This window comes from Erithacus rubecula (genome assembly GCF_903797595.1).
Source record: "Erithacus rubecula genome assembly, chromosome: 13".
NCBI lineage: Eukaryota > Metazoa > Chordata > Aves > Passeriformes > Muscicapidae > Erithacus > Erithacus rubecula.
Genome location: NC_136665.1, coordinates 15056859 through 15080759, shown reverse-complemented (window position 1 = coordinate 15080759; position 23901 = coordinate 15056859). Strand labels below are relative to the sequence as shown.

The following is a 23901-nucleotide window of genomic DNA, read 5'->3' as shown; positions in this document are numbered from 1 at the left end:
GTTTTATGAGAAGTCCTTCAGTATAGGAGAAAAAAAAAGGAATCGGAGGTGGCAAAGTTGTGACACAACTTGGATTTAGTTAATTGGATCTACTTATTTGCACCATTTTTTACTAACTGCCTGTGTCAGTTCTGGGCTGAGAAAGCAATTTAACTCATTGCCTGTGAAAAATGAAATGACAGCAGCTACTTGAGTGAACTTTCACATTAATGAAGCATGATCTGGTCTTGATCAAAGACATTATGTTCTGGAGGAACAGAGTTCAAGCACCAGCCTCTAAATTCAAGAGAATAGGTTTATGTGTCATTGCAAGGCAAACTTCAGAGTTTGAGGCCAAGGTAAGCTTTCATGTCAGCACTGTTAGTGACCCTATACTGAAGCTTGATTTGCTCATCTCTTCCTTTAATTCTCACTGTCATATGCTGCCTCCTGCTAAGCTGAGCTGGCTTCAGCCCTGTGAGCAGTGAGAGGTGATGTTATCACCTGCCAGGGCTTCCAGGCACCTGTGCATCACGTCATGCATCTTGCACTACCAACAGAACAAGCTCTGAGGAGCAGGGTTGGGATCCAAGAGAGACAAGACACCAGCTTTGGGTGGCAACAAGCCATAAAACTGTCCTTGCAGGTCTGGTGTAATCAGAACAACTAATAAACCTCTGGAATGCTGATGCTGTGGTTGATCTGGTTGTACCAGAGAAACCATCTCTTGCAGCTGGGATGGCAGGAGCCAAATCATGAGCAGCTAATACCAAAGGCCACTGCTGGAGATGTATTTATGTGACTGTTGCTATGCTGAATAGTCACTGCAACTTTGTACACTGTCTCCACAACACACCTGCTGAAAACTTTCTAAGCATTTGGCATCAGGATAATACTGATTGACACCTCAATGCACCAGGCTGGCAATACAAGGGGCTGTAGCCATGGCAGCAGCTGCTTTGCAAACCTCAACAGCACTGGTGTTGAGTGTAAAGCCATCATCAAAGTTATTAGAAGACAAATGTTGTTACAGATGGATTTGCAGCCCTGCAAATAGAAGTGAATAGAGGAGTGAATGAAAAATGTCAAATGCAAGGATGGTCCAAAAATGCAAAGGTCCATCCTTTCCTATTTTGCTGCCTCCAACCTTCAGCCTGCCCCAGGAGAAGTCAAATGCATCCTTCCCAAATCCTGACAGCTTTGCCATTGTCACCCATCCATTGTGACACCTCTGGGGCTCCTCCTCAGTGCTGGCTCTTGCTCTGAAACCCTCTGTGAAAGCAACTCCAGATCCTGGGTGGTGAGAAGTTAATTGGAAGGTCTAGCTTGCAAATCAAATAATAGAGAGATACTTCTGCAGGAACCAGGAGGCAGGAACTCAGCTCACACTGAAGGTGAAGGGTGCCCAGGGCTCGTGTGAGTTCCTGGCTGTGCCCCAGCAGCCTGGGGTCGCCTGAGGTGAATCATCTGGGGCTGCTTCCCCAGCTGGAAAGAGGGATCATACTTCTGTTCTCACCTCAGCTTGTCTTCTCTGTTTAGATTTCAAGCTCCTCAGGGCTGTGTCTGATACATGTATGTGCAGTTCCTAGCTTAATAGAGTCATGATCCAAACTGAAGCCTCCAGGCACTCCTGGATATTATATCATTGCTAATTTCACAAGAGGTTGCAATCAAATTCCTGTATAAGGGGGAAAAAAACCCCTGAAAAATCCCAGAAAGGAATAAAGCAAGCTATAAAAAAACTGAAGAATATTTTTGCTGAAGTGGAAATAATGGGACTTTGTCCCCAAATGTATAAAATATGTATTGCAATTAAATTCTCTATTGGCAAATTGCTCTACAATTAAAAAACACAGAAGCTTGAGTGAGGCAATTAGAATAATAGTGGAGTGTTAATTATAGCTTGATGGATTCTGCATGCTGTCAGCAATTACCTTCCAAGTGTGCACTTCTGAACCAACTCCAAATCCACAAAAAGACACTGGCAGAATTAGAAGTATCTTCCGTGTTGGCATGCCTTTGCCATTTTAAAATTTGTTTTCATAAATACTTTTATAAGCTTTTTAATTAGATTTAATGAGGTTTGAGGAAGAAACATCCTCCATGCTGCACACAGACTCCAGCACAGGCTTGGACTTGGGGATGAGGGAGAGCACAACTGAGAAGAGTCTCATTTCCTTCCAGCTGCCCTTATTCTCTGTGCAAGGATATCTTGTGCTCATCTGAGGTGATTGGACACAAATTCCAGCAGAGTTGCTTCTAGCTTTCTGTTTAATAAAGATTAGCTAAAGCTTTTGGATCTCTCTCTCCATGGGAAATCCCATACTTACCATCTTGCCCTAATATTGAAAAATATTAACATTAATTGTTAAAGTTAATTGAAAAGCCTGGTTGTCACATCTGGAAACACTGTAAAAGAAGAAAAATTATTTATTTCTATGATACCATCACTACTGAGCAGGAAAAATCCTCTCCATGAGAGTGCTTTTGGGTCCAGCAGAAGACTTGACTGCTGTTTGTGTCAGACAGCTGGTGGAGTAAGCTAAAAATTCCCTGTGCATTGTGTCAAATAAAATTCATGGCTCCACTGACCAGTTTGTAAGAAATCTAGATGAAAATGAGAATAGGCAGGGGGTGAGAATGTCCTCATCCAGAGTGAAAGCTTCCCAAAAATGTGTCTCCTCTCACACCTCCCCTCACATCATCAAGGTAGCACTTAATCACTGGGAGCACTGATAGTGATGGCTGAGAAAGTCCTTGCAAGATTTTTGCCTAGTTTTGGGCTTTTGTGCAGCCTGGTTTTTGGGTAGAGATGCATGATTTTGGGATGAGCAGTGTGATTGGAGCATCCTGCAGTGCAATGCCCCGTTCTGTTATAAGAAGGAAATGTGGCTCTGTCTCTGGACTCAGGAGGAATCTGCAGTAGAAAGTTGCAGATTTAATCAAAGGTTAAGCAGGATAGGCCTGCGATATGTGTTTCTCTCCCTAAAATATCCCCCTTCTGCCCATGTAACTCCTGTTGTAAGGGGTTAAATCACTCTCCCGCCCGCCGTGGGTGCGCTGAACACTCCAGGAGCTTCCTTCCCTAAATGCTGTGCTGGGCCACATCCAAACTTGAGCAGAGCCAGTTGGATGCTCTCCACCGAAATCGGGAGCATCCTGCCAGCCCCGCGCTCCGAGCGCATCCTGCCAGCCCCGCGCTCCGAGCGCATCCTGCCATCCCCGCGCTCGGAGCGCATCCTGCCATCCCCGCGCTCCGAGCGCATCCTGCCATCCCCGCATTCGGAGCGCATCCTGCCATCCCCGCGCTCGGAGCGCATCCTGCCAGCCCCGCGCTCGGAGCGCATCCTGCCAGCCCCGCGCTCCGAGCGCATCCTGCCAGCCCCGCGCTCCGAGCGCATCCTGCCAGCCCCGCATTCGGAGCGCATCCTCCCATCCCCGCGCTCCGAGCGCATCCTGCCATCCCCGCGCTCCGAGCGCATCCTCCCATCCCCGCGCTCCGAGCGCATCCTGCCAGCCCCGCATTCGGAGCGCATCCTCCCATCCCCGCGCTCCGAGCGCATCCTGCCAGCCCCGCATTCGGAGCGCATCCTGCCAGCCCCGCGCTCCGAGCGCATCCTGCCATCCCCGCATTCGGAGCGCATCCTGCCATCCCCGCGCTCGGAGCGCATCCTCCCATCCCCGCGCTCCGAGCGCATCCTGCCAGCCCCGCATTCGGAGCGCATCCTGCCAGCCCCGCGCTCCGAGCGCATCCTGCCAGCCCCGCGCTCCGAGCGCATCCCTGGTCCAGAGCCAGCCGTGCCCGCGATGCTCCCGGTGCGGCTCCCGGTGAGTCACGGCTCGACCCGCTTCGGGCTGGGGCTCCTCCATATCTCCCGTGCTGGGATCCCACTCAAAGGCACATTTGGGAAGCGCATCCGCTTAGGTGTGCCACGGAACAAGCGTGAATAACCGATCCCCTCCTGCCACGCGTGTCCCGGCGGAGTGCAGCCCCACGGCCGCTCCGCGGCGTTTCCAGAAGCACAGCGCGGGGTGCGGGGATGCCAGCAGGCCGCGGTGTTCCCGCAGGCCGCGGTGTTCCCGCACACTATCCGCATTTGCGGGACGGGGGGTCCGGCAGCGCGGGGAGCGAGCGCGGGCGCGGCCCCTTTAAGAGGGGCAGCGCGGGGGGGCGGCGGCCGCGCGCGTTCACACCTGGAGTGGGAAAGGGGGGCGGCCCCGCGCCGTGATTGACGGCCCGTGAGCACCAATGGGGAGGCGCGGCGCCGCGGAGGGGGGGACCCCTGACCAATGGCGGCGGGACGGGGGCCGCCCGGCAGCCAATGGGCGGGCGCGCGGGGGGCGGCGCGGATACATGTTGCGGTGTCGCCAACGTGGGTCCGCGGCGAGCGGCGCTCGGGCCGGGCGGCAGTGGCGGCTCCGAGCCCGCGGCAGCGCACGGGGACCGGCCGGCGCCCCCCGAGCCGTGCGGCGCGGAGCGACAGGAGCAGCAGGAAGCGCTTCCCGCGGCGGGGACGCGCACTCGACCCGGCCGGCAGTGCCCGGTGCATGCCGGTGCCGTAGCGCCCCGCGGGGCCGGCGGCCGAGGCGATGCTGCGGGCGGCGGAGCGGCGCTGAGCGCCCGCGGTGTGAGCGCTGCTGCCGCCGCCTCCTCTCGCCGCGGCCGTTCCCCGGTGCCGGATACAAAATGGCGCTGCCGTCACGGGCGGCGGCGGCGCTGCTGCTGCTGGCGCTGCTGGGCTCGGCCGCCGCCGGCTGCCCCGCGGGCTGCGCCTGCGGCGGGGACGCGCTGAGCTGCGGCGGGCTGGCGCTGCCCGCGCTGCCCCGGGACCTGCCCCGCTGGCCGCGGCACGTGTGAGTACCGGGGGGACACCGGGGGCGATGCGCGGGGCTCGGGCGGCCAAACCGCCGCGCTTTGGCTTGTTGTCAAAGACGGGAAAACTTTAAACAAAAACCCCCGCGGAACTCCGGTTTGTTTATTGGAGCCTTGCAGGCTGCGCGGTGCGGAGCGTGTCCCGTGGTGCGGTGTCCGCTCGGGGATGGGGGTTGGAGGGGTCGGTCCGGTGCTGGTCCCGGGAGGAGCTGTGGGTTCCCGTATCTCGGTCCGTGCGGGGCTGGCCTCGGGTGTCCCGGGGGAAAAGGAGCCGAGAGCGGGTTTGGTGTCTCAGCGATGGGATCTGCTGCAGATAACAGCCAGATTGGGCTTCCGAATCCTTATTAGGGCATCGTCCATCCATCCATCTGTCCGTCCGTCCGTCCCGGGGCTGGGAGCGGGGCGCGCCCGGCTCCCCGAATCCGGACCCCAGCTCTGCCGCCGCTCTCGTGGCTTTTAATGCTGCCAGCTTTTATAGGCTGTGAATTTCGGGGGATCGGAAGGGAGTCGAGGGTTGCTGCGGCGTTTCGGTAGAATCCAGGTGTTTTCCAGCGGAGGCGCGCGGCTGGCTCGGTGCTGGCGTGTGCGGCGCGGTTTTGGAGCCGCGGTGTATCGCGGGTTCTGGGCGGCAGCTGAGCTCACAGCCCCGCACCTGGCGGCTGCTGCAGCACCGTGCGGTGGGTTTTACCCCTTGGAAGGTGTTTCACAGTGCTCAGGTTCGTGTCCAAGCGCAGAATGGTGTCTGCTGTTTCCCGGGAAGTGCAGTGTGACCGCTGCTCTGGACTCGAAGAAGGTGAAATAAAACATTAGACACTTAAAGCTCAGGAGGAAAAGTGTGTTCAGCATTGAGTTCTAGTCATTTAACAGTCCAGGAGTACTGAGAGTATGTGTGTGCACTCACAAACTTGTGAAAATGAGTCCCTGAACTGTTAGCTAACTTGGGGAAATCGCTATCCAGAAAGGGAAACAGCGCTTCTGTTGCGGGGCCTTTCTGCTGTTTGAACAGATTCATAGACCATCGAATCTCTAAAACCTGGCTGTAACAGATACTCCTCAGCCTTGCCAGGAGAGAGCACGGTCACTGATGTGTTGCTGGAGGTCATCCAGCTCCTTATTAAGAAGAATTATTAGAGTTTTGTCGGGTTCTCCTGGTGGAGTTCACTTTTAGCTGCAGAAGTGCCTTGGTTTACATGAAATTATAATGTCTCATATTGAGAGGAACGTGTGGCCTCTGTATTAAAGCCCTGATTCATCCCATTCACCTGTTGCTTTAAAGCATCTTTCCCTCACCTTTCAGAGCAAGTTTTTAACAATTCCACTATTCCCATGCACCTCTTAAAATAGGACAGCGTATCTTTGTTCGGGCAAGGAAGTGCGTTAATATCCCAGACAGAACAAATTTATTATTGAGTGCGTTTTTTTCCGGAGTGTCTTCTTCAAATGGAGCAGGTTTTGGAGTGTCTTGTCTTGTGTTCAATCCAAATTTTTTTAGTGAAGTAAAAGCACGCATAAATCTTCTGCTTATAGACTTGTGGGTTCTTGGTGTTTTAGACACTTACAATGCAGTTTGTAACTTTGTATGTTGCAAACTAACAAGACTTGATTAAATCGATGACTTTTGTATTTGGAAATGCAACATTAAGGCTTTTTCCCCTCCTCATAGCTAGTGTAAAAATAAAGAGATTTGAAACTATTGCAAATACTGTTGGTTTTTTGTAGTAATTAGAAACAATATTACTCTTAACCACTTTAAATGACCTATTTCAGTTTAGCAGCACGAGGATGAAGCATATTTTTCAGGCTTTGTGGGATCATATATTCATTTGCAAGTGAACAGCAGAAAGTTGATAACTCACTTCTTTAGTAGCTTAATGTTTTCTGTAAAAGCACTGTGTGCTAGCGAAAAGCTCTCTCTGTGCAAGTATCTCTTTTGGTATTTAATTTTTTTGAACGTGCCCTTTTAAAGAGCAAGAAGGGGAGTGTGGAGGGCTGCAGTGACCCATGGCTGATGCGGGGGTGCGGGTTCTCTAACCCAAAATTGGTCAGAGACGGGCGATGTTGGAGCTGTGCATCCGCATCTGTGTCCCTGCTGGGCAGGCTGTATCCCGCCGGGGCTGATAAGCTCGGGCACGTTGGATCGCTAATAGGAGACGAGATAAACCCAGCTTCCAGTGGCTCTGGTGGCACTGCTTTAACTTCATTAGGGCGCTATTGAACAATCCCTCTTTAGCAGTTTATCTTTATTCCTAACGAGTGCCACAATGCTGCGGCAGTGCTCGGAGTCGGCTTTCAGTGTGCTGGAGATAAAGCTTTTTGTTTGTCGGGTTGGAAATGCGGCTCGGCAGCCGGGGAGGGTTCTGGAACAGACTTAATCACGCCGCGTATTTTGTCAACAGGACTATCAGTACCGAGGAAAAGCGCTGGGGCTTTTTGAAACTATTGTTATTTCTCTGCTGGCAGCAGAGTTCGGAGTTGTAATTTTTCTCTCAAGCTTTCAGAAGGAATAGCTGATGCTCAGAGGAGCTGCAGTCTCTCACATTTAATGTAGTATGGCATGGATGGGTTTGTATTTTTTTTAGGTTTTTTTTTTTGTTTTTTGTTTTTTTTTTTATCTTAAAAGCAACAGGCAGCTCGGCCCTGTGTACCAGTTATATAAGTGTTCTTGACTTGCTGCACAGGGCACATTGCAACACTGCATGGCCCATCCCATCCAGCACCAGCTGGGAAGGGTTCCTGGTGCAAGGGGAAAGCTGGGACAGTCCAACCCTGCTGGGCAGCTGATGTGCACAGAGCTCCTTTGCAGTGCCTGCCTTTGGAGCTGCTTCGTGTCTTGTGGTGTTTAAGTCTGAAGTTTGTTTTTACAGTAGAGTGTTATGTATGGCATAAAGTTTAGGGCTAAGCTTAAGTACAGAATGCTTGGTGCCCCAAAAAAGCCAGGGCTCCAGCAGTGTTGGTGATGTGGAACATCCCCTGTATCCTCTGCTTCTGTCTCTCCACACATTTTGGTTTTTTGAGGACTGACAGAAAAGGTATTTCCTTTAGGAATCATGTATGGCTGAGGGGTTTTCCTTTCATATTTAGTGATAAAGCAGCAATATTTTAGGTAGAGCTTTTGGTGAGAAGATTTAGGGACAGTGAGGCTGTGGTTGAACAGTTAATTCATTGCTAGCATGGTCTGCAGTAAAGAAAGCTTATATTTTAAACAGAAGTATTGTGCATTTTTGACCCAAATGACTATGGGATATTTTGGGGGATGCTGACCATCTGTGCATGAGGATGCCTCTGGGTCAGGGTGTGTGTGCCTGGCATGTCTGGGAAGAGGCAGCATCCTCAAGTCCCCAGGAGAGCTGGGCTAAGAGCTGCTCTCTGCTTCCCAGGAAGGCTCTGGGGCTTGGCTCTATGGATAAGTTGCCCCGAGGCACCAGCTGCTTGCGTGCTGGCTCTTTGCAGGGTGCTGCTGCTCTCTGGAGAGAGCAGGGCAAAGTGTCTGAATGCTTTTTAGAGTCCTGTGGGTGCCTGTCAGTGGTTTCAGGGTCTGGAAGTGCATTTGAACCAGGAATCAGGAGCAGTCTCTTTCTGTGCTCAAGTGTATACACACAAAAACTTCGTTCAATGAAACTTGTTTGTTTCACTAAAGTCCCTGTAAATTTCTTGCTGAACTGGGATTCTTATGTGTCAGGTCGTGTTGCTTTTGCTTTCACATGTCAGGGTGGCTTCTTTGCTTGCTTGGTAAGGGGCTCTGGTCATGCTGGTTGCATGGAATTTTTTTGGAAGAAGGGCATTACTTGCTCTTGGGCTCTGCAGTAACTCTGCTCCTGCTGATGCTGGTTGCATGGGATTTTTTGGAGAGAAGGGCATTACTTGCTCTCAGGCCCTGCAGTAGCTCTGCTCCTGCAGATGCTGGAAGAGGAGCTGGTGTGGGGGGACTCTCCTGCTGGCAGTGCTGGGAGGGGGGAGTGCTGCTGGCAGGATCTCTCCTGCATGTCCTGCTTCCAGGCCTGCTGAAATAATGGAACAAAGATTAAGTAATGGTCACCCTGGGCTCCTGGCCCCATGCAGCTGTGGAGCTCAGCGTGTGCTGGCTGCCTGGGGGGGCTGCAAGGATGGCTTGGTGCAGGTGCTGGTCCCTCTCCCTCCTCCTGGGACAACCCAAAGACAGCCAGGAAGCCTGGGTGGTGCTCCAGGGAGCTTTTCCTGCTCAGGTGGGACAGTGCTGGAGCTGGTGGTGCTTGTGAAAGGATTCCTGCGTGGCTTGCAGTGACACAGATCTGGTGTTCCTGCAGCCCTGTCCTGGCTGTGAGCTGCTCTGGACAGTCCCATCCCCACCCTGCAGGGTTCAGCTGCTGCACTGGAGCCTGGCCCCGGTGGGTAGCAGCAGAGCAGTGCCTCTGGGGCTGCTGCTTAAGCACAAATAAATACACGTGCTTGCGAGTAAATCCACCCTTCCTGTGCGAACATGTGTCGGTGGATTCGCTGACCACCCTCAGCATGCTGCAGTATTTATTTATCAGTTCTGCAGGAGGGCAGCAGTTAACAGCAAGCCCTTTGCATCTGCAGTCTGAGCTTCTCATCTCCATCCCACACTGAGCCACAGCCGGGCAGAAACTGGCTCATCGGACTAGGATTAAAAGTAAATAAAATATTGGTAAAATGAAAAAAATTCCCCATTTAAGAAGCCTCTTGCAGAAGCCTCTGGTTCCTAGTGAAAGGCTCTAGGACCCCCTCAGCTTCCTCTGCATATTCCTCTCTCCTTTTGAGAAACTTCACAGGCGTTTAATCACTTTGAGACTTTTCCTCTCTGCAGTGACTGCAATTTGAAACGCAGGGGTCCCATACAAAAGAAGCAAGTGCTCAATGGGCTGTGTTAATATTCAGTGCCATTTACAATGGGTGCAGTTTGAAAAGGGGAGAATGGATGGTCTGGGAGCTGGGGGAGGAGGAGCTGCAGAGGGAAAATTCCCAGGACAGGGGAACCAGCCTCTCAGTAGGCAGTAAAAAAAAAACTGAGCACACCACCAAGTGTTCTCTAGAAAAATCAACTATTATGTGTTAGGTACAGTTTAATATTTTTTTCTTTGCTTGTGCAAAGTGCTCTACAGTTTTCTGGTTGTAAGGTATGGGGGTTGCTGAGCTTTGCTGGATTTCCTGCCTGGAATTTAAGGAGCAAATGTGAGGTTGATTGTCTTATCCCTTTGCTTGTTGGCATCAAGAAGCTCAGTGTGGTAAACTAATACGTTTGAGACCCCAGACACTTCAACAAAGCACTTCAGGTACTTAAATGCTTCCTCAAGCATGGGTGAGGTTTCACTTCCCTGCTTAAGATGCTGCTGGAGTCCTGTCTGATGGGGATTTTGGCAGATGTAGAAGTGCTTGGAAGTGGGGCTTTTTTTGGTGTGAGACTCACCTGGTGCAGGGAAGTCCCAGACTCAGCTTCAGAAGGGCTCAAGGTGGTTTCATGTTGAGGCAAATCCCCCAAGAATTGTCCCTGAAATGCCCTTCTGACTCTGTGCTTGCACCTGGGCTCCTGAATATCTCCCACCTGAGTGCAGGGCAGCTGGAATTGCTGAGTGCCACCCTGGGCATGCCTGAGCAGTGCCCAGCTTTGGGTTCTGAGTGCTTTGATCCATCCAAGAGGGGTCCAGGTTTTGCCTTGAAGTTTGAGTGGCTGCAAATTGGGATGATGGCTCTCATTCCTCAGCAGCCAGCTCTGCTCAGGGCTTGTGTATTGGCCCTGGTTTGTGTATTGGCCCTGATTGGTGTGTTAGCTGCACCCAGAAACTCTCAATTAGAGCTGCAGGGCTTTTAATTGATCTCGTTGGCTGCCCTGCCAGACACCTTGGATTGAGTTAGCTCAGCTCATCAGCTTTTAACACAATCATTTTGTGTTGCTAACCTAATCACCCAGTGTGACTCCCTTGTCTTGCAGCGTGGAGCTGGATGGGGTCATGTGGATGGATGCAGCAGAGATAATTCAGAATAATGTTGACTCCAAGAGCCATCTGTGGAAAATCCAGGCTTCAGGTTGATCAGCTCTGCAGGACCTGGGCTGGGCAGGAATTAGCACCTCATGCAGGGTGAGGGGGGTGATTTAACAGAATTTAGCTTGGGTGAATAACAGTAAATAAATAAAGCACCTTGGTCTGGACAGTGGTTTCATGCAGCCCCTGACAGCTCTCCCTTGCTGGTTTTTAGTGGCTTGTAAGAAAGGAGCAGAGTGTGAGCTCCAGGGTGTGCAAGGAGAAACAAAGGGTTTCTTCCTGCACACTCTGGAAAAAACTGTTTCCTGGTACATCCAGCTATTAAATGATGCACTATATATTTTTTTTTTTCCTAGCATGCATAGAGACCTAAGTCAAGGACCAGGGTGCCGTTGTGCTAATGCAGCACATGAAATACCTCTTATTGTTGTAGCTGAGTCATCCATTAATAGTTAACCAAGGGCTGTTGGCAGCCCAGGTCCTGCAGCTCAGCCTCCCCTGGTTCAGAGCAGGACCACAACACGTGCAAGATGTTACACTCCCTCATTATGTTTTCAGCACATTGTCTCTCAGGCCACAGCCATGTAATTTTGGAGATGTCTAGAAGCAGGCCCTGCTATTTTGGGGACACCTCTGAAGACCTGATGACGTGTCGCATGCAATTCCAGGAGCATGGTTCACTTCCACGTGGTTCCCTTTTCAGTTTGATGGAGAATTGAAGGACAGCTCTCAAGCTGCAGCTATCTGTGTAGCTTTCATTAACCATGCTGGATGTGCAGACAGAATGGTTGGTTATTTGCATCTGCCATGGCAGTTTTGTAGCATCCCACAGTGGCTTTGTGTGGATTTCAGAAGTATAGGAGATGTAACAATTGAACAATTTGATATAGAGCTACAGATCCTTAAAATGTTATATACAAGTTGCAATTGAAAATGCATTATCTGCCTAAAGCTCTGTTCTGGAGATAAAAGTTTTATGTGCAAGAGAATTTGTCTTTATTTTATTTTGCTTTCCAGGGTGGGAGGCAGGGTTTGTGTAATGTTGATATTGCTGCTCATAATGGGGCAGTAACTTCTATGAATTTTCTTTTGGTATCTTTTTTGGACCTGCTAGGAATTTTTTTTTTAATTGGCAGAGGTGCAGTCTTAAGTGTAATTTTTGTAAATCCTGCTCAACTTTGCTTGGATGCATATTGCAAAAGTTTCCCCTTTGAAGGTGATTAATCCTTTCAGACTAGAGAACACACCCTCCTGAATTCTCTGGCAATTTGGCTGTGAATTCCTAGACCACCTCCTCCAACTTGTAGGGTTTTTTTTTTGTCCCTACAGGAAGGCAGACAAACCTTTGGGTGCAAGGAGGAAATGAGAAATTCAGAATGCCAGCTCTGGCCAGTGCTGCTTTCCACTTGCCACACACAGGGACAGGGATTCATCCTCACCACTTGCATGTCTCTCTGGTTGCCCAAAGCTTGTGATTTTGGGATGGGCACTTGCCAGGATGGAACCCTGTTGTGTTTGCTTACTCCTCTGTTCTGGAGAGTTTACCATCAACACTAGCCTCTCTCCAAACTGCTGACCTGCAAGTTCCAAACACACTTTGCCTAGCTGGTGTTCAGGCTGCTTTGTAACTTCACTTAGTGTGTTTTAGCCTGCTGCATGCCAATATAAACACAAGTTTTCTATGTTATCTGTCATCTAAAAAGTGCTCCTAAGAAGTGCTGGCTGTCCAGCAGGGCGTGCAGTGTGTGTGGCAGAGGGTACTGGGGTTACACTGGTGGAAGAGATTCCCTTGGAGGTGACAGATTTTGGTGCCCATTGATTTGTAGTCACACTTACAGTGCAGTGCTGGAGGTGTCCTGTGTGTGCAGGTGCTGCACTGGGGTTTGCTGTGGGTGATGTCCATGTGGGAGTGGGTGGTGGGAGGCTTTGGGGGAGTGGGGGGAAGCTGCTGGTCTATGGGTTGTGTGCTGGGTAATAAAACAGTGACTGTAGGAAATGGCCTGGCTGGAGGCCCTGTGAAAAATTGCCCCCTAAATGTGTTCCAGTTGTCCAAACACCAGTGCCTCTCCTTGCTGTGCAGTGAGCAGGGGGAGCCTGGAGCTGCTGCTGCTGCCTGGGGAGCAGCTCCAGCACCCTTTGCTTGCTTTGTGCTGTTTCTCCAGGCTCCAGAGCTGTGGAAAAGCACCAGAAACAGCCCCTTAACATAGGTTTTTATAAACTGTCCCCTAGCAGTGTGGACAGGATGAGCTCTTCTGCAGTCCAGGGGCAGGCAGCCTGAATGTGGCTGTTTCCCTGCACGAGGTGGTTGATTTGAGATGGAGAAGGAAGGTGCATGAATTCTCTCAAGAGACTTTGCAGCCTCAGGGGATGAGAGAATGGAGGGATATGTCAGGGATGTGCCCATGTGTCATTTGCAGAGGGTGAGGTGTATATTGATCCTGGATGTTCTGCTTCTCTCATGCCCTGTTCCTTCATCACTCACCCACCTGCTGGTGGCAGGACATGGGCAGAGCTGCCAGTGCTGTGGCACAGGGCACTGGGCTGGTGCTGCAGGTTTTGCTGCCTGTGCTCTGGCCTTACTGGGAGCCAGGAGAGCATCCTGTGCTCTGTTTGTCCATGCAGCTCACTGGGAACCTTTGTCCCCCTCTGAACTGCGGCACAGTCACATCCACACTTGTGTTTCATTTGCTTTGGCAATATGAGGAGACTTCTCCTGTTTTAGGAGATTTAAACAAACCATGTGATGTTTTATTTTGAAAGGTGTCATAATAGTTTGTGCTTTTTCTTTGCTAAGTGTATTTTTGTGCTGTTCCTGTCTGTTGGTCTATAAACAACTCCATTCTTTTTCCTCCTTAAACAAGTCATCTAAATCAGAATTTCTGGCTTTTGAACACCTTTGGATTCTTTTGGAGTAGTGCATGTATTTTGCATATAAATCAGTAAATAAAAAATAGTGTGTGGTTTTGTTTGGTTGGTTTTTTTTTTTTTTTTTTTTTTTTTTTTTTTTTTTTTTTTAGATTTGTCTGAATAGGAAGGATTTGTGAGAGTTTTGCCATCTTTGTTTCACGTGGCTGTAAACTTGTATATTTTTTCTCCTACTTTCTTACCTTTGTTATTGAGGTGGTGACCACCCAAAGCTGACCTTGATTAAATTAAGGGTTTAAATGACTGTTCATAAGAGTGAGTAAATCAACTTCTTCTGTTACAGTAGGTTGCAAATTGTATTGGAATGGGTGGGTTCCTAGGCAGACTCCACCTTTGCTGTGTGAGTGGGCAAGGAGAAGTTTGCTAGTTTGGGAGGGAGTCTGCAGACCTGAGGCATCACCCCTGATCTCTGAGCACTTTTATCCAGAGTTGTGCCACTTGTTTTGCCTGCTGGACAAGGGGCTGGCAGCCTGTCTGTGACTCCTTCAGCTCCTGCAGTTTCAGTAAAAGCATCTCTTTATCTCTGTGAGGCTGAGTCCAGCTCCCAGTGAAGTTGCTTCTGACTCCTTGGTGAGCTGAAGCTCTTCCAGGAGCTCTGGTTTCATCCTTGCTGACCTTACCAGCTGAGACATGTACTGGTCTTTGAGTTAATCTCCTCAGACAGAGACTTGTACAGATCTAACAGGATGTGTTTGGCTTACACTGCCTACTTAAAACAGCAGTTGGATTTGCTCCTCCCTGGTGCAATAATCTCTCTGGGGCAGGCACTGCTGCTTGCCCAGGTTTCCTGAGAAAGGAGGTTGTGCAATGGTCCATGTGTCTGTTCTCTTCCCCCAGAACTTTTGATGCTGTTGGCCAACTTCACTTTAAGGGGTGAACTCAAATTTGGAATACCTGCCTCTGCCACAGGCTGAGGAGAGTGGCTGTACCCTCACTGAGGGAAGGGAAGCAGTGTGAGGTTACCTGTATGAAAACCACAGAATCTCTGGGAGACAGCAGTGCTGTTTAACCATCCCTGCAGGAGAAGTGGATGACAGAGCCCCAGCTGTGAGACAGGGCTGTGCTTATATCTGTTGTGAGGTTGGTGGAGATGGTCAGAGTCTTTCTGGACTGGAGCTGGTGTTACCTGATGTCCATAGCCAGGAGCAGAGGGTTTGGTGCTGGGTTACCCCTGCATTGTTCCTGTGAACAGGGGATTGATGCCATGGAGAAAGCACCCAAATCCTGAACTCTCAGGGACCAGCATGGTTTCCTCTGTGTCTAAAGGGATGTCACCAGTGCAGTGGAGGAGCATCTCAGCCAAAGCAGCAAGCTCTTGTGACAGCCACAGCTAGGGATTGGTTTTGGTGACTTGCTGCTCCTCTTGGAGCAGAATTTCCAGGAAGAAGGTGGCTTCACCCTGCTGGGCATGGGGCTGCCAGCTGTGGGTGACAGGGAATGGCCCTGGGTGTCTGCATCCCTCTGGCAGCACTGGGGCTCCTTGCCTGGCTGGCTCCAGGGCTCTGGGATTTACAGCCCCTTTGGGGAGAGGGCAGAGCCATGCAGCTGGGCAGCATCCTTGGGAGGTGCCAAATCACAGCTCAGCCTGTTCACTACAGTTTTTCTCTCATGGCTCCTAGCACTTGTCTCAAGTGTTACCACTTTGTGGTCTGCTTCACAAGAGCCTGAGCTGTGCTTTCAGCTGGCAGGACACTGGGGCTGTGCTGCATCCCTCTGTGTGTCTCCAGGCTTGCACTGCAGCTCCCAGGCTCTGCTTTATTCAGACTGCAGAGGGTTTTCCCATTACATTCCCTGTGTGTCCCTGTGCTCTGTGAAGATCCCTCTCACAGCCATGGTGTGCTCAGGCAGCCTGGACTGTGTCCTGCTGTTTGCTTCTCTCTCCAGCTGGGAATTCTCAGGCCAGCTCAAAGGCAGGGCTTGAAGCACCCTGTGTGCAAGTTGTAATGACACCATGGGGCTTTGCTGGGGAACAGGCTGTGCACCATTAAGCTGTTTAAGATTGTCATAGATGTTTTTTTTCCAAGTAAAAAATCCACAAATCCACCCTTTTTGGGGGAGGATGAGGTGGCAGCTGAACACTTTTGGGTCCAGGTTAATGAATGTTGCTTGGTTCGTGAGATGCATGGTTAAAAGAAGAGGAATTCAGCACAGACTTAGAGGTCTGTGCACTTGGAAACAAAATGGGGAAGTTTCCCTGTTCAACAAGCTCTAATTGCTTCCTCTATGGTTTCCTGAGTATTCTGACTCCTGGTTATAAAACAGTCTCTCCTGCCATTGCAGGGTGCATCATTGCCCAGATCTCCCTTTGCTGCCATCCCATCCCTGCAGGCTCCCTGGGCTGATGGCAGCTGGGGACAGGGAAATTTCCAAAGCTCTGGGAGGTCAATTCCCTGAACAGGGCTCTGTGTGATAGACAATAACAGCAACAGCCCTCATGAGACTGGGCTTGGGAGTGAATTGAAAATGTGCATTGAAATATTTTGGGGAGGTTATGGTCTGTCATAAATGAAAAGCTTTTTGATGGTCTTCCTGCTGTTTAGGTTTGAAATGCAGAATTGGGGACTTGTTGGGAAGCAGGGCACAAATAAATGCCAATAATAAATGCCAAGCTCCATGAGCAGGAGCTGAGCCTTGCTTTGGTGAGACTCAGCCTGAAAATGGCCCTGTGATTAAAGCAGTGAAGATCTGTCTCACCTAAGGTAACCCTGCAAACATTAGGCTTTATGGATAAGCTGGAGGTTTAGTTTTCTCAGTTTCATGGAATGCAATGGGTATTTCCAGAGGACAAGTCAAGCACTGTCCCAGGAGCCATGCAAGCAAAAAAACCAAGTGTGGCTTCTTGGTGCTTGTGGATGAGGGGGCATTGGCATTTGGGTGGATCCTGTCTGGGAGAAGAGACTCTGCCCAGAGCTTTTTCACAGCATGATCATCTCTGTAAAGGCCAAGAAAACTTGGATCTGGAAGCCTGTTTTATTTATTCATTCCTGACTGCAGCCCTGCTTGGAGGGGAGCAGATGGAGGCATCAGCCTTGCTGGGCACACAGGCTGTCCCCTCCTGGAAGAAGGGGTTCTACTTGAAATGCAACAGTAAACCCACACTTCCTTCAGAGTTTTGACTCTTGCATTTTTTATCTTGAGCATTTAAAGTTTTCTGCAGCATTCAAGGAAAGTTTTGGTTTCCCTTTGCCCACATGTCAAGCATTCCTGAACAAAGCAGCCTCAAGATTTGTGGAGCAAATTCTTGAAATTCTGCAAATGTTTTGAGCAAAAAAAGTTTGTTTCCAGAAAGTGTCTGACCCAAGTAGGAGTTGGTAGGACTTGGGCATAGCTTAGGAAAAATTAATAAGGCATTTTTATCCCTCTTTAAATTAGCATCATTCTGACCAAAACCACTGTTCCCAGTCTTGAGCTGCTGTGCTCTGCTGCCTTGTTGTTCTTAAACCACAGCTGTACTTTTTGGAATAAATCAGATCTAAAAAGATACAGATTTTAAAACTGAGGTTTTTCCCTGTTCTTGCACTGACTTCCCCAGTGATCTTTGTGTCACATCAATCTGAAAAGGAGTTTAGATGCTTAAAAGAAAGGGAAATAATGATGTATGGCAACCCTGTACCTGCAGGCACTGCAAACCTGCTTAAGGCTCCTGGGAATGTTCTCTACATGTTCTTCTCTGAGTGTTCACCTCTGAATGTTTTTCTAGATGTGATTTGGTTGTGTGAGCAGCATCCCATGGTTTGTGCTCTGAGCACCCATGCTGCTGTCCTGGCTTGTCATGGGTGCTCCAAACTTTGGGTTTGTGCACTGGGTGTCTCCTGCCATGAGCTCTTTATTAGAGGTATGGCCAGGAAGGGGATTGGGTGGGACCACTGAGTCATGTATATCTAACCTTGTTTCCAAAGCAGACCCATTGCTATTTTGGCCCAAGTATAGGTTTGGTTTAGTTTTCTTGTTGTTTTTGTGAGCACATTCATGGTGCTGGGGGATTGTGGTATTAGCATCTTCTCTTGAGAGAAATGGTTTGACTCAGATTGAAATTTCTGATTGATTCCCTTTTTTGCCCTCCCCCTTTTTCCAGCTGAAGTCAAGAACCACTTCAAAGGCTCAGATGTGTTGGTGCCAGATGCCACACAGTTATTGTTAGAAGAATTTGAAATATAATTGAAAACAAACCTTTTTTCAGCCAGGCATAACTGGCTGTCAACTTTCACTCATGACAGAGGTGGGTGCTCAGCCTCTTCTGCTGGATTTGATGTCTACACACTTGTTCATGGCAGATGAATCACCCGTGAATTTACATCTGGTAAATGTTTGCAAAATCTGGAAAATGCATATTTTTAAGGAGGTTTTTTTCCTACCTAGGAACCCACACTGATGCTCAAAAGTTGCCAGCATATTTGTGGAATTCCTTGCAGTAATAAAACACATCAAATTGGTCTTGGCAGGCTGATTTCAATAGGGATGCTCCAAGTCCAGGTTTCTCAGCTTGGCAAGCAGAGCTGTCCCACTTCCTTTTCAGACTCGTCTCCTCTGTGGGATAAAAGGATATTGTTCAATGTAATACTGAAACCATTTGTAAAAGCATGGATAATGCAGATGTCTGCACTCATTTCAGCTTTATTTGCTGAGAAAGCAGGGGCTGGTGTAGGAGGTTTGCAGTCCAGCACAGCCAGTTCTCATGGGCAAGTCCAGGAGCCTGGAGGCTTCTGAAGAGCCCAGCAAACCTTTGCCCAGAGCAGCCCTTGCTTGCCTGGAGCTGGGTACAAGCTGTTGCTTTCACACCCCCTCAGATTACATTGCAAATATGGTACCTGTTGGCAAGGTGCACAGTGTGCTGTAGTTCCTGCTTCTTGCAGTTATTTCCTGTTTAAATTTAGAGGAGTGCAGCAGGTCTGTCTTGGATCAGAACTTGGGCTGTGCTTGTGCACATTAACCCAGAGCATTGCCCCAGGTTTCATTTGTCACCTGGCCATCACTTTGTCCCCCCTTGCTGCAGGTACCTGGGTTTGGCCTCCCTTGTGCCAGGATGATGGTCTGAGACCTAAAAGCATTAGTAAAGTGGGGTGTAAGGAGCTGAGTCCCTGCTGGAATTTACTCCTGCAGCCAAAACTGGACAAAAGGGTCCCTCTGGAATTTAATAAGTCCTTTAGCTGTGATTAGGTTGCTGGATTTGGTGTTCTTTTAATTTTCTCCCCTACCAAAAGCACCAGTCTCATTGCATATGGCTGCCTGTCTGTTGTTTATTATCTTTGCTACACTGTGGTTAGTGCTCACACATGATATTTCTTTGGTTTCAGTACAGACTGAGCGGGTTGTCCGCCCCTGGATCCAAAAAATGTAAACTATTTATAAATGAAAAATACTCTCCAGTTTGAAAGTGCTGTGTTGTCCCCTTTCCATCCAGCATGTGCACGTTTGTCTGTTCTTCTGTAATCCCACTGATGTAAGTCCAAATTTCTAACAATTTATGGGACTGGGGGCTGTCTGGAGAAATTTTGATGGGACCTTGTGCTCATGGGGGAGAACATGAAGCAAGAGTGATAAAAATAATGGAAAAATGTTATTTGGCTGTGCTGCATTCAGTGCAGATACAGCCCCAAACTCAGATAAACCTTCCTGCAGAGTTCAGGGATTCTTGATTTGGATTTTCCAGTTGGGCTCATCTCCATAATAAGCAACTCTTGAAAAACTGGAACAAAAAAACTTATTAGTGTGGCTTAAAATGACCAGAGTGCTTATTCTGGTACTCTCTGCAATTAAACTGTGTTTGATCTGTTTTGAGCATGTACTTAGTTTTATATTGAACTAAGAGCCTATGTTTAGTCTCCTAGGGAAGAAAAATAGAGGATTTAATAATATATTCTGTGAGGCTGGGGTAAGTTTTCAGTGCCTGTTTGGACAGCAGGGCAGGAGGGGATGGGCTGGACCAGCAGCTGAAATGGTCAAGCCCAGGGGCAGGAGAAGAGGAGGCTGTGAAGGAAATACAAGGTGTTTAACTGAGGAGCTTGTTAGCCAGCAGCTGATGGGGTGTTTTTGTGGAGAACTCCAGGGGAACTTGAGCTGAGTTGGTTTCCTGGTTGAAATGAGCCTTGGTCAGTGATGGAGCTGCTAGGAGTGAGGCATGTGGGCAGCAGAGCCCTTCAGAAAAAGCTCCCAGAAGAGCAGGAATTATTTTGGTCTGTGGTGACATGGTTTTCCATGCAGCCACAGTGATGGTGAACGAGGTAGGGCTGTCCTGCTTCCTGCTCAGGTCTGGAAGATTAGCAGATAGCTGGAAAATCAGGTGGTATTTTTTGGAAGACTGTTCACAGCATCCCAGCAATTGATCATTCAGATGCAAATGGTGGAAATTTTCTCAGTGCCAGTGTGTTCAGGCAGCCTTTGCTATGAAACTATGATCTGTAAATGGTGCAAAACATCAGTATTATAAGCAGTGCACAGAGGAGTAAAACATGAGTGTAAATTCAGCATCCTTTCCAGGTTTTCTCTGATGGTGGTGGTTCCTTGTTCTGTAAAACAACAATTAATGGCAATATGGGGCTTGAGGTTTTCATTTGGACTGTTTGGGAGCACGTAAATGCATTTGCACATCTGTCCTGCACAAGACAGCACTTGCTGGAAAAGGCTGCTGCAGCCTGGCTGAGCCTGTGGAATGAAGCCTTTAATGTACTGATTGCATATTAATGAACAGCCAAGAAGGAGAAACTGTGCCAAAAAGCAGGGAGCAAGAAAGCCAACAATATCAGCACGAACTTTGCACTCTAGAAAGTGTGAAGTGATGTTGGTGAAAGGAGTTTACTGCACAAGTGGAACACTCTGCTCCTCTTTGATGCCCAAATTTCTGTGCTAGTAAACCCAGGAAGGGTAATTGAGCTCAGTGGGTTCTGTTAACCCTTTCTGCACCCCTTGAATGCTCCCCACTCCTGGGTGTGTTTTGGCACTGTGGGTGCTTGCTCTGGGCTGTGTGACATGCTGTGTGTGATGTAGGGAGCTGTAACACCTCTTGGAACACATGGGGTTACCATCCACATCTGTTTTGGATCACCTTCAGTGGTTTTATTGCAAGCTCTAGTGCTCCATCTGCACCCTTTCCCTTGCCCACTTCTGTCTCACAGCATCAGGAAAGTGAAATCCCAGCCTGGAAAAAGCTACAAAATAGGCTGGTGTATGAATTAATTAATGTAATGGCTACTGATAGCAGTGTGCTTTTCCTGGTGCTTGGCAGAAATTGGATATCTTGGCTCTTGCCTCTTCATTAGCTGGTTTCCAAATCCCAAGCTCATTACCAAGTCCCAGGGATGTGGGTTTTGGGGTTTTTTAAGGGCTCCCCACCTGCTTGGAGGGGAGGCTGGTCCCTGCAGAGCCTGAGTGCTGCTGTGGGTGATGCTGGTGGTGGCACTGTCCCCATGGAGTGCCTGGGGACAGATTGGCAGCTCTGTGGTGGCTTTTCACTTCTGCCTCCCTGCTCCACTGCTCCCTCCAGGAATGTGCAGTATTCCACTGTGCAGCTGGGGACTTTTCTGTCAGGAACACTGGGAGTATTTAAGATGATCTCACGAATATTTTTGAGTTTTTTGGGGGTTTCTTTTGGCCCTGGGCCAACTTTTGCTTGTCTCTGATGTATAAAGTGGGTTTGAAAAAATGTTGTTTTTCTCTTTCCCCATTTAAACATTTCAAGAATGTCAAGTCTTGTCAGCCTTAGCTTTGCTGGGGAAAAAAAAAATCCCTTGAGGAGCTTGGGGATGTGTTTTATTTGTGATCTCAAAACCCTGAGGGGAAGGTAGGTGAGGGAGGGAAAGAGGAGGTCATTAACAAAAGCTTCCTTTATCCCACATTTTAATGAGGCATTGCCATTAAATAGCAGCAGCCACACAAAAATTCAGCCAATCTGACTTTGTTCCCCAGTGTTTAGCCCCTTGGTTTAAATCATGCTCTCACTTTGCTGGTTCCCTGCTATGACCAGAGTTTTCCAAGGAAGATAAAACTCCAAATTTGTGACATAAACCTGTTTGGTAACATGGACAAATTAAGACAAGACTTCTCATGGAATTTTTCTGCTGCAGTTACTTGTAATCTCAGTGATATGCATGAAGATGGGCACAAGAACTCTTGTTTCCTGAGGATTTGTGTCTCCAGGGCTGACTGAGGTTTTAATTGACTTCTGCAGAGTATTCCTGTTATCTCTGGACTGTATTTTATTATTGGCCTCCCTTCCCACCTTGGCTGTCTGTGGTGTGTTTTGGGGGTGTGGGGGCTCCTCTTTTCTGCAGTGATGGGTCCAGGCCATCCAAGGGTGAAGCTCTGTGCTGTCCCTTGGCTGCTCTCCCTCCTTTGCCTGCCCTGGCTCTGGCAGGAGCTCCTTTTACCCTTCCCAGCCCTCTGGTCTTATTCCAGTTTTAAACTTATTGGGGAAGAGGACAGACATCCACAGCCTTGTTCCTTTCTGAGCATGGCTACAGACATGATCATGCAGACATGAGGTTTGGTGGCTTTGGTGCATTTATTCTCCCTTAGTGGAGCAGTGGGATGGATATTTGGGGTTTCACAGACCTCCTCTTGTTTTCTGGGCTGGTTTTTGTGGGAGGTGCCAATGGATACCTGCCCACTCCAGCTTTCCTGCTTTTCCCAATGCAGGGGCAACTGTGCTCCATCACCACCTTTTTGGGGTGCTTTTTTGGGTGTTTTTGGGGGCTGTTGGAGGTGGTGGGGAGCTGACTGTTCCACCCCAATCCCATGCCTGCTGCAGCTGGACTTTGGAGCCGAGCTCTGGATGGGGCAGGGGGAAATCCCTAAGAAGGAGGAAATGTTTGTTTAATTGCTGCCTGGTGTAAGGTTCAGAGGAGCAGATTGTGAAACAGCAGGGCCAGAGCAGGGCACAGTTTTCCCTGTGGTTTGCAGATAACATGTGTGCAGCAGGCAGCCAGCGTGGGGCTGGGGGGGAAAGACACTGAGGTTTATTTGTTTGTGCGGCTTGTTTTTAATTTAAATAACCTTTATAATTTCCCCTCCCTCTGAATAGTGATTCCTTACTTATAAAGGCTTCACCTTATTATTCAGCCTGAAATACAGGCTGCACTCCAGCTTTTACAATTGGGATTAATTTTTAAGGTGGGCACAGGCAGGGGGGCGGGTAGTGTGAGCCCCCTGTGTTTGCATTTCCTCTGCTGGGAGGGTTTTGGCTTCTCTGGTGCATGGCTGGGGCCAGCTGCCTGCTGCCCTGGCAGCTCTGGTGCTGTAAATGAGGCAGCAGTGTGCTCCTGGAGTGGGGCTGGGTAATTGCTCTGGGCAGGGTTATGGTGGGGAGGTGAGAAGTGCCCTGTCTGTCTGTCTGTCTGCCCCCCTGCTCTGCAGATGGGCTGGGGGAGCTGCTCAGGGAAATAGTGGTGTGTTACCCATCTCCAGAGCCATGGAATCCTTCAGACTGTGTTGGAAGGGGCCTTTAAACCCATCCAATTCCAACCCCTTTGTCCTGTGCAGGGAAGCCACCCACTAGATGAGATTGCTCAGGGTCCCATCCATAGGATCATCCTTTCTCCATAGGGATTGCTTGGAGAATAAAGCCACACTGGGACTTCACAGTGCATCTCTGGATTTCACACTGAGTTTTATTTGTTAAGGGCTTGGGGGAAGGTGTCTTAAGGAATTATTTGCCAGCTTTTCATAAATATCCTAGGGATTTCACAGCAAAGCCCAGAGACTCTGGTATGCCTATCCACCTTCAACAAACTCTATGAAATAGTTGGATTTGATCAACACTTTGATCTGCACCCAGTGGCAGGTGAAGGCAGAGGGGTGAATCCACCCAGTGCAGTGCCCTTAATTTTAATTGTCAATAAGTTTTCTGGATGTTTGCTGTCTTAGAACCCCTTGCTAATGGTTCCTGTTTGTCCTGCTCATGTGAACAGCTTCCCTGTTCCTGGCTGTCCAGGTTTATGGTGTTTCCTAGAGACTGGTTCTACTTGGGCTCAGAGGAGCTCTGTCTCTGCAGGCACACACAAATTCACATATTCCTCTTGACCCATGTCCTTCCCAGCCTGGATTTGTACTGTTCTTGCATTGTCTTATGGGCCAGCATCCAAATTCAAGCACAAGACAGATATTCAAAGTTGATTCTTTGCTGCAAACCAACTTGATTTTTTTCCCCTATAA

At 49.1% G+C, this 23901-nt stretch overlaps 1 protein-coding gene across 1 annotated transcript in view; it reads left to right on the top strand.

Moving 5' to 3' along the window:
- Positions 1-4295: 4295 nt before the first annotated feature.
- The window catches only part of LRIG1 (leucine rich repeats and immunoglobulin like domains 1), an 89294-nt gene continuing 69688 nt past the window's right edge, over positions 4296-23901 (top strand). Inside the window, 2 exon segments of the mRNA XM_079317437.1 lie at positions 4296-4370; positions 4373-4833. Coding sequence (XP_079173563.1) covers positions 4302-4370; positions 4373-4833 — 530 coding nt within the window. The 5' untranslated portion in view covers positions 4296-4301.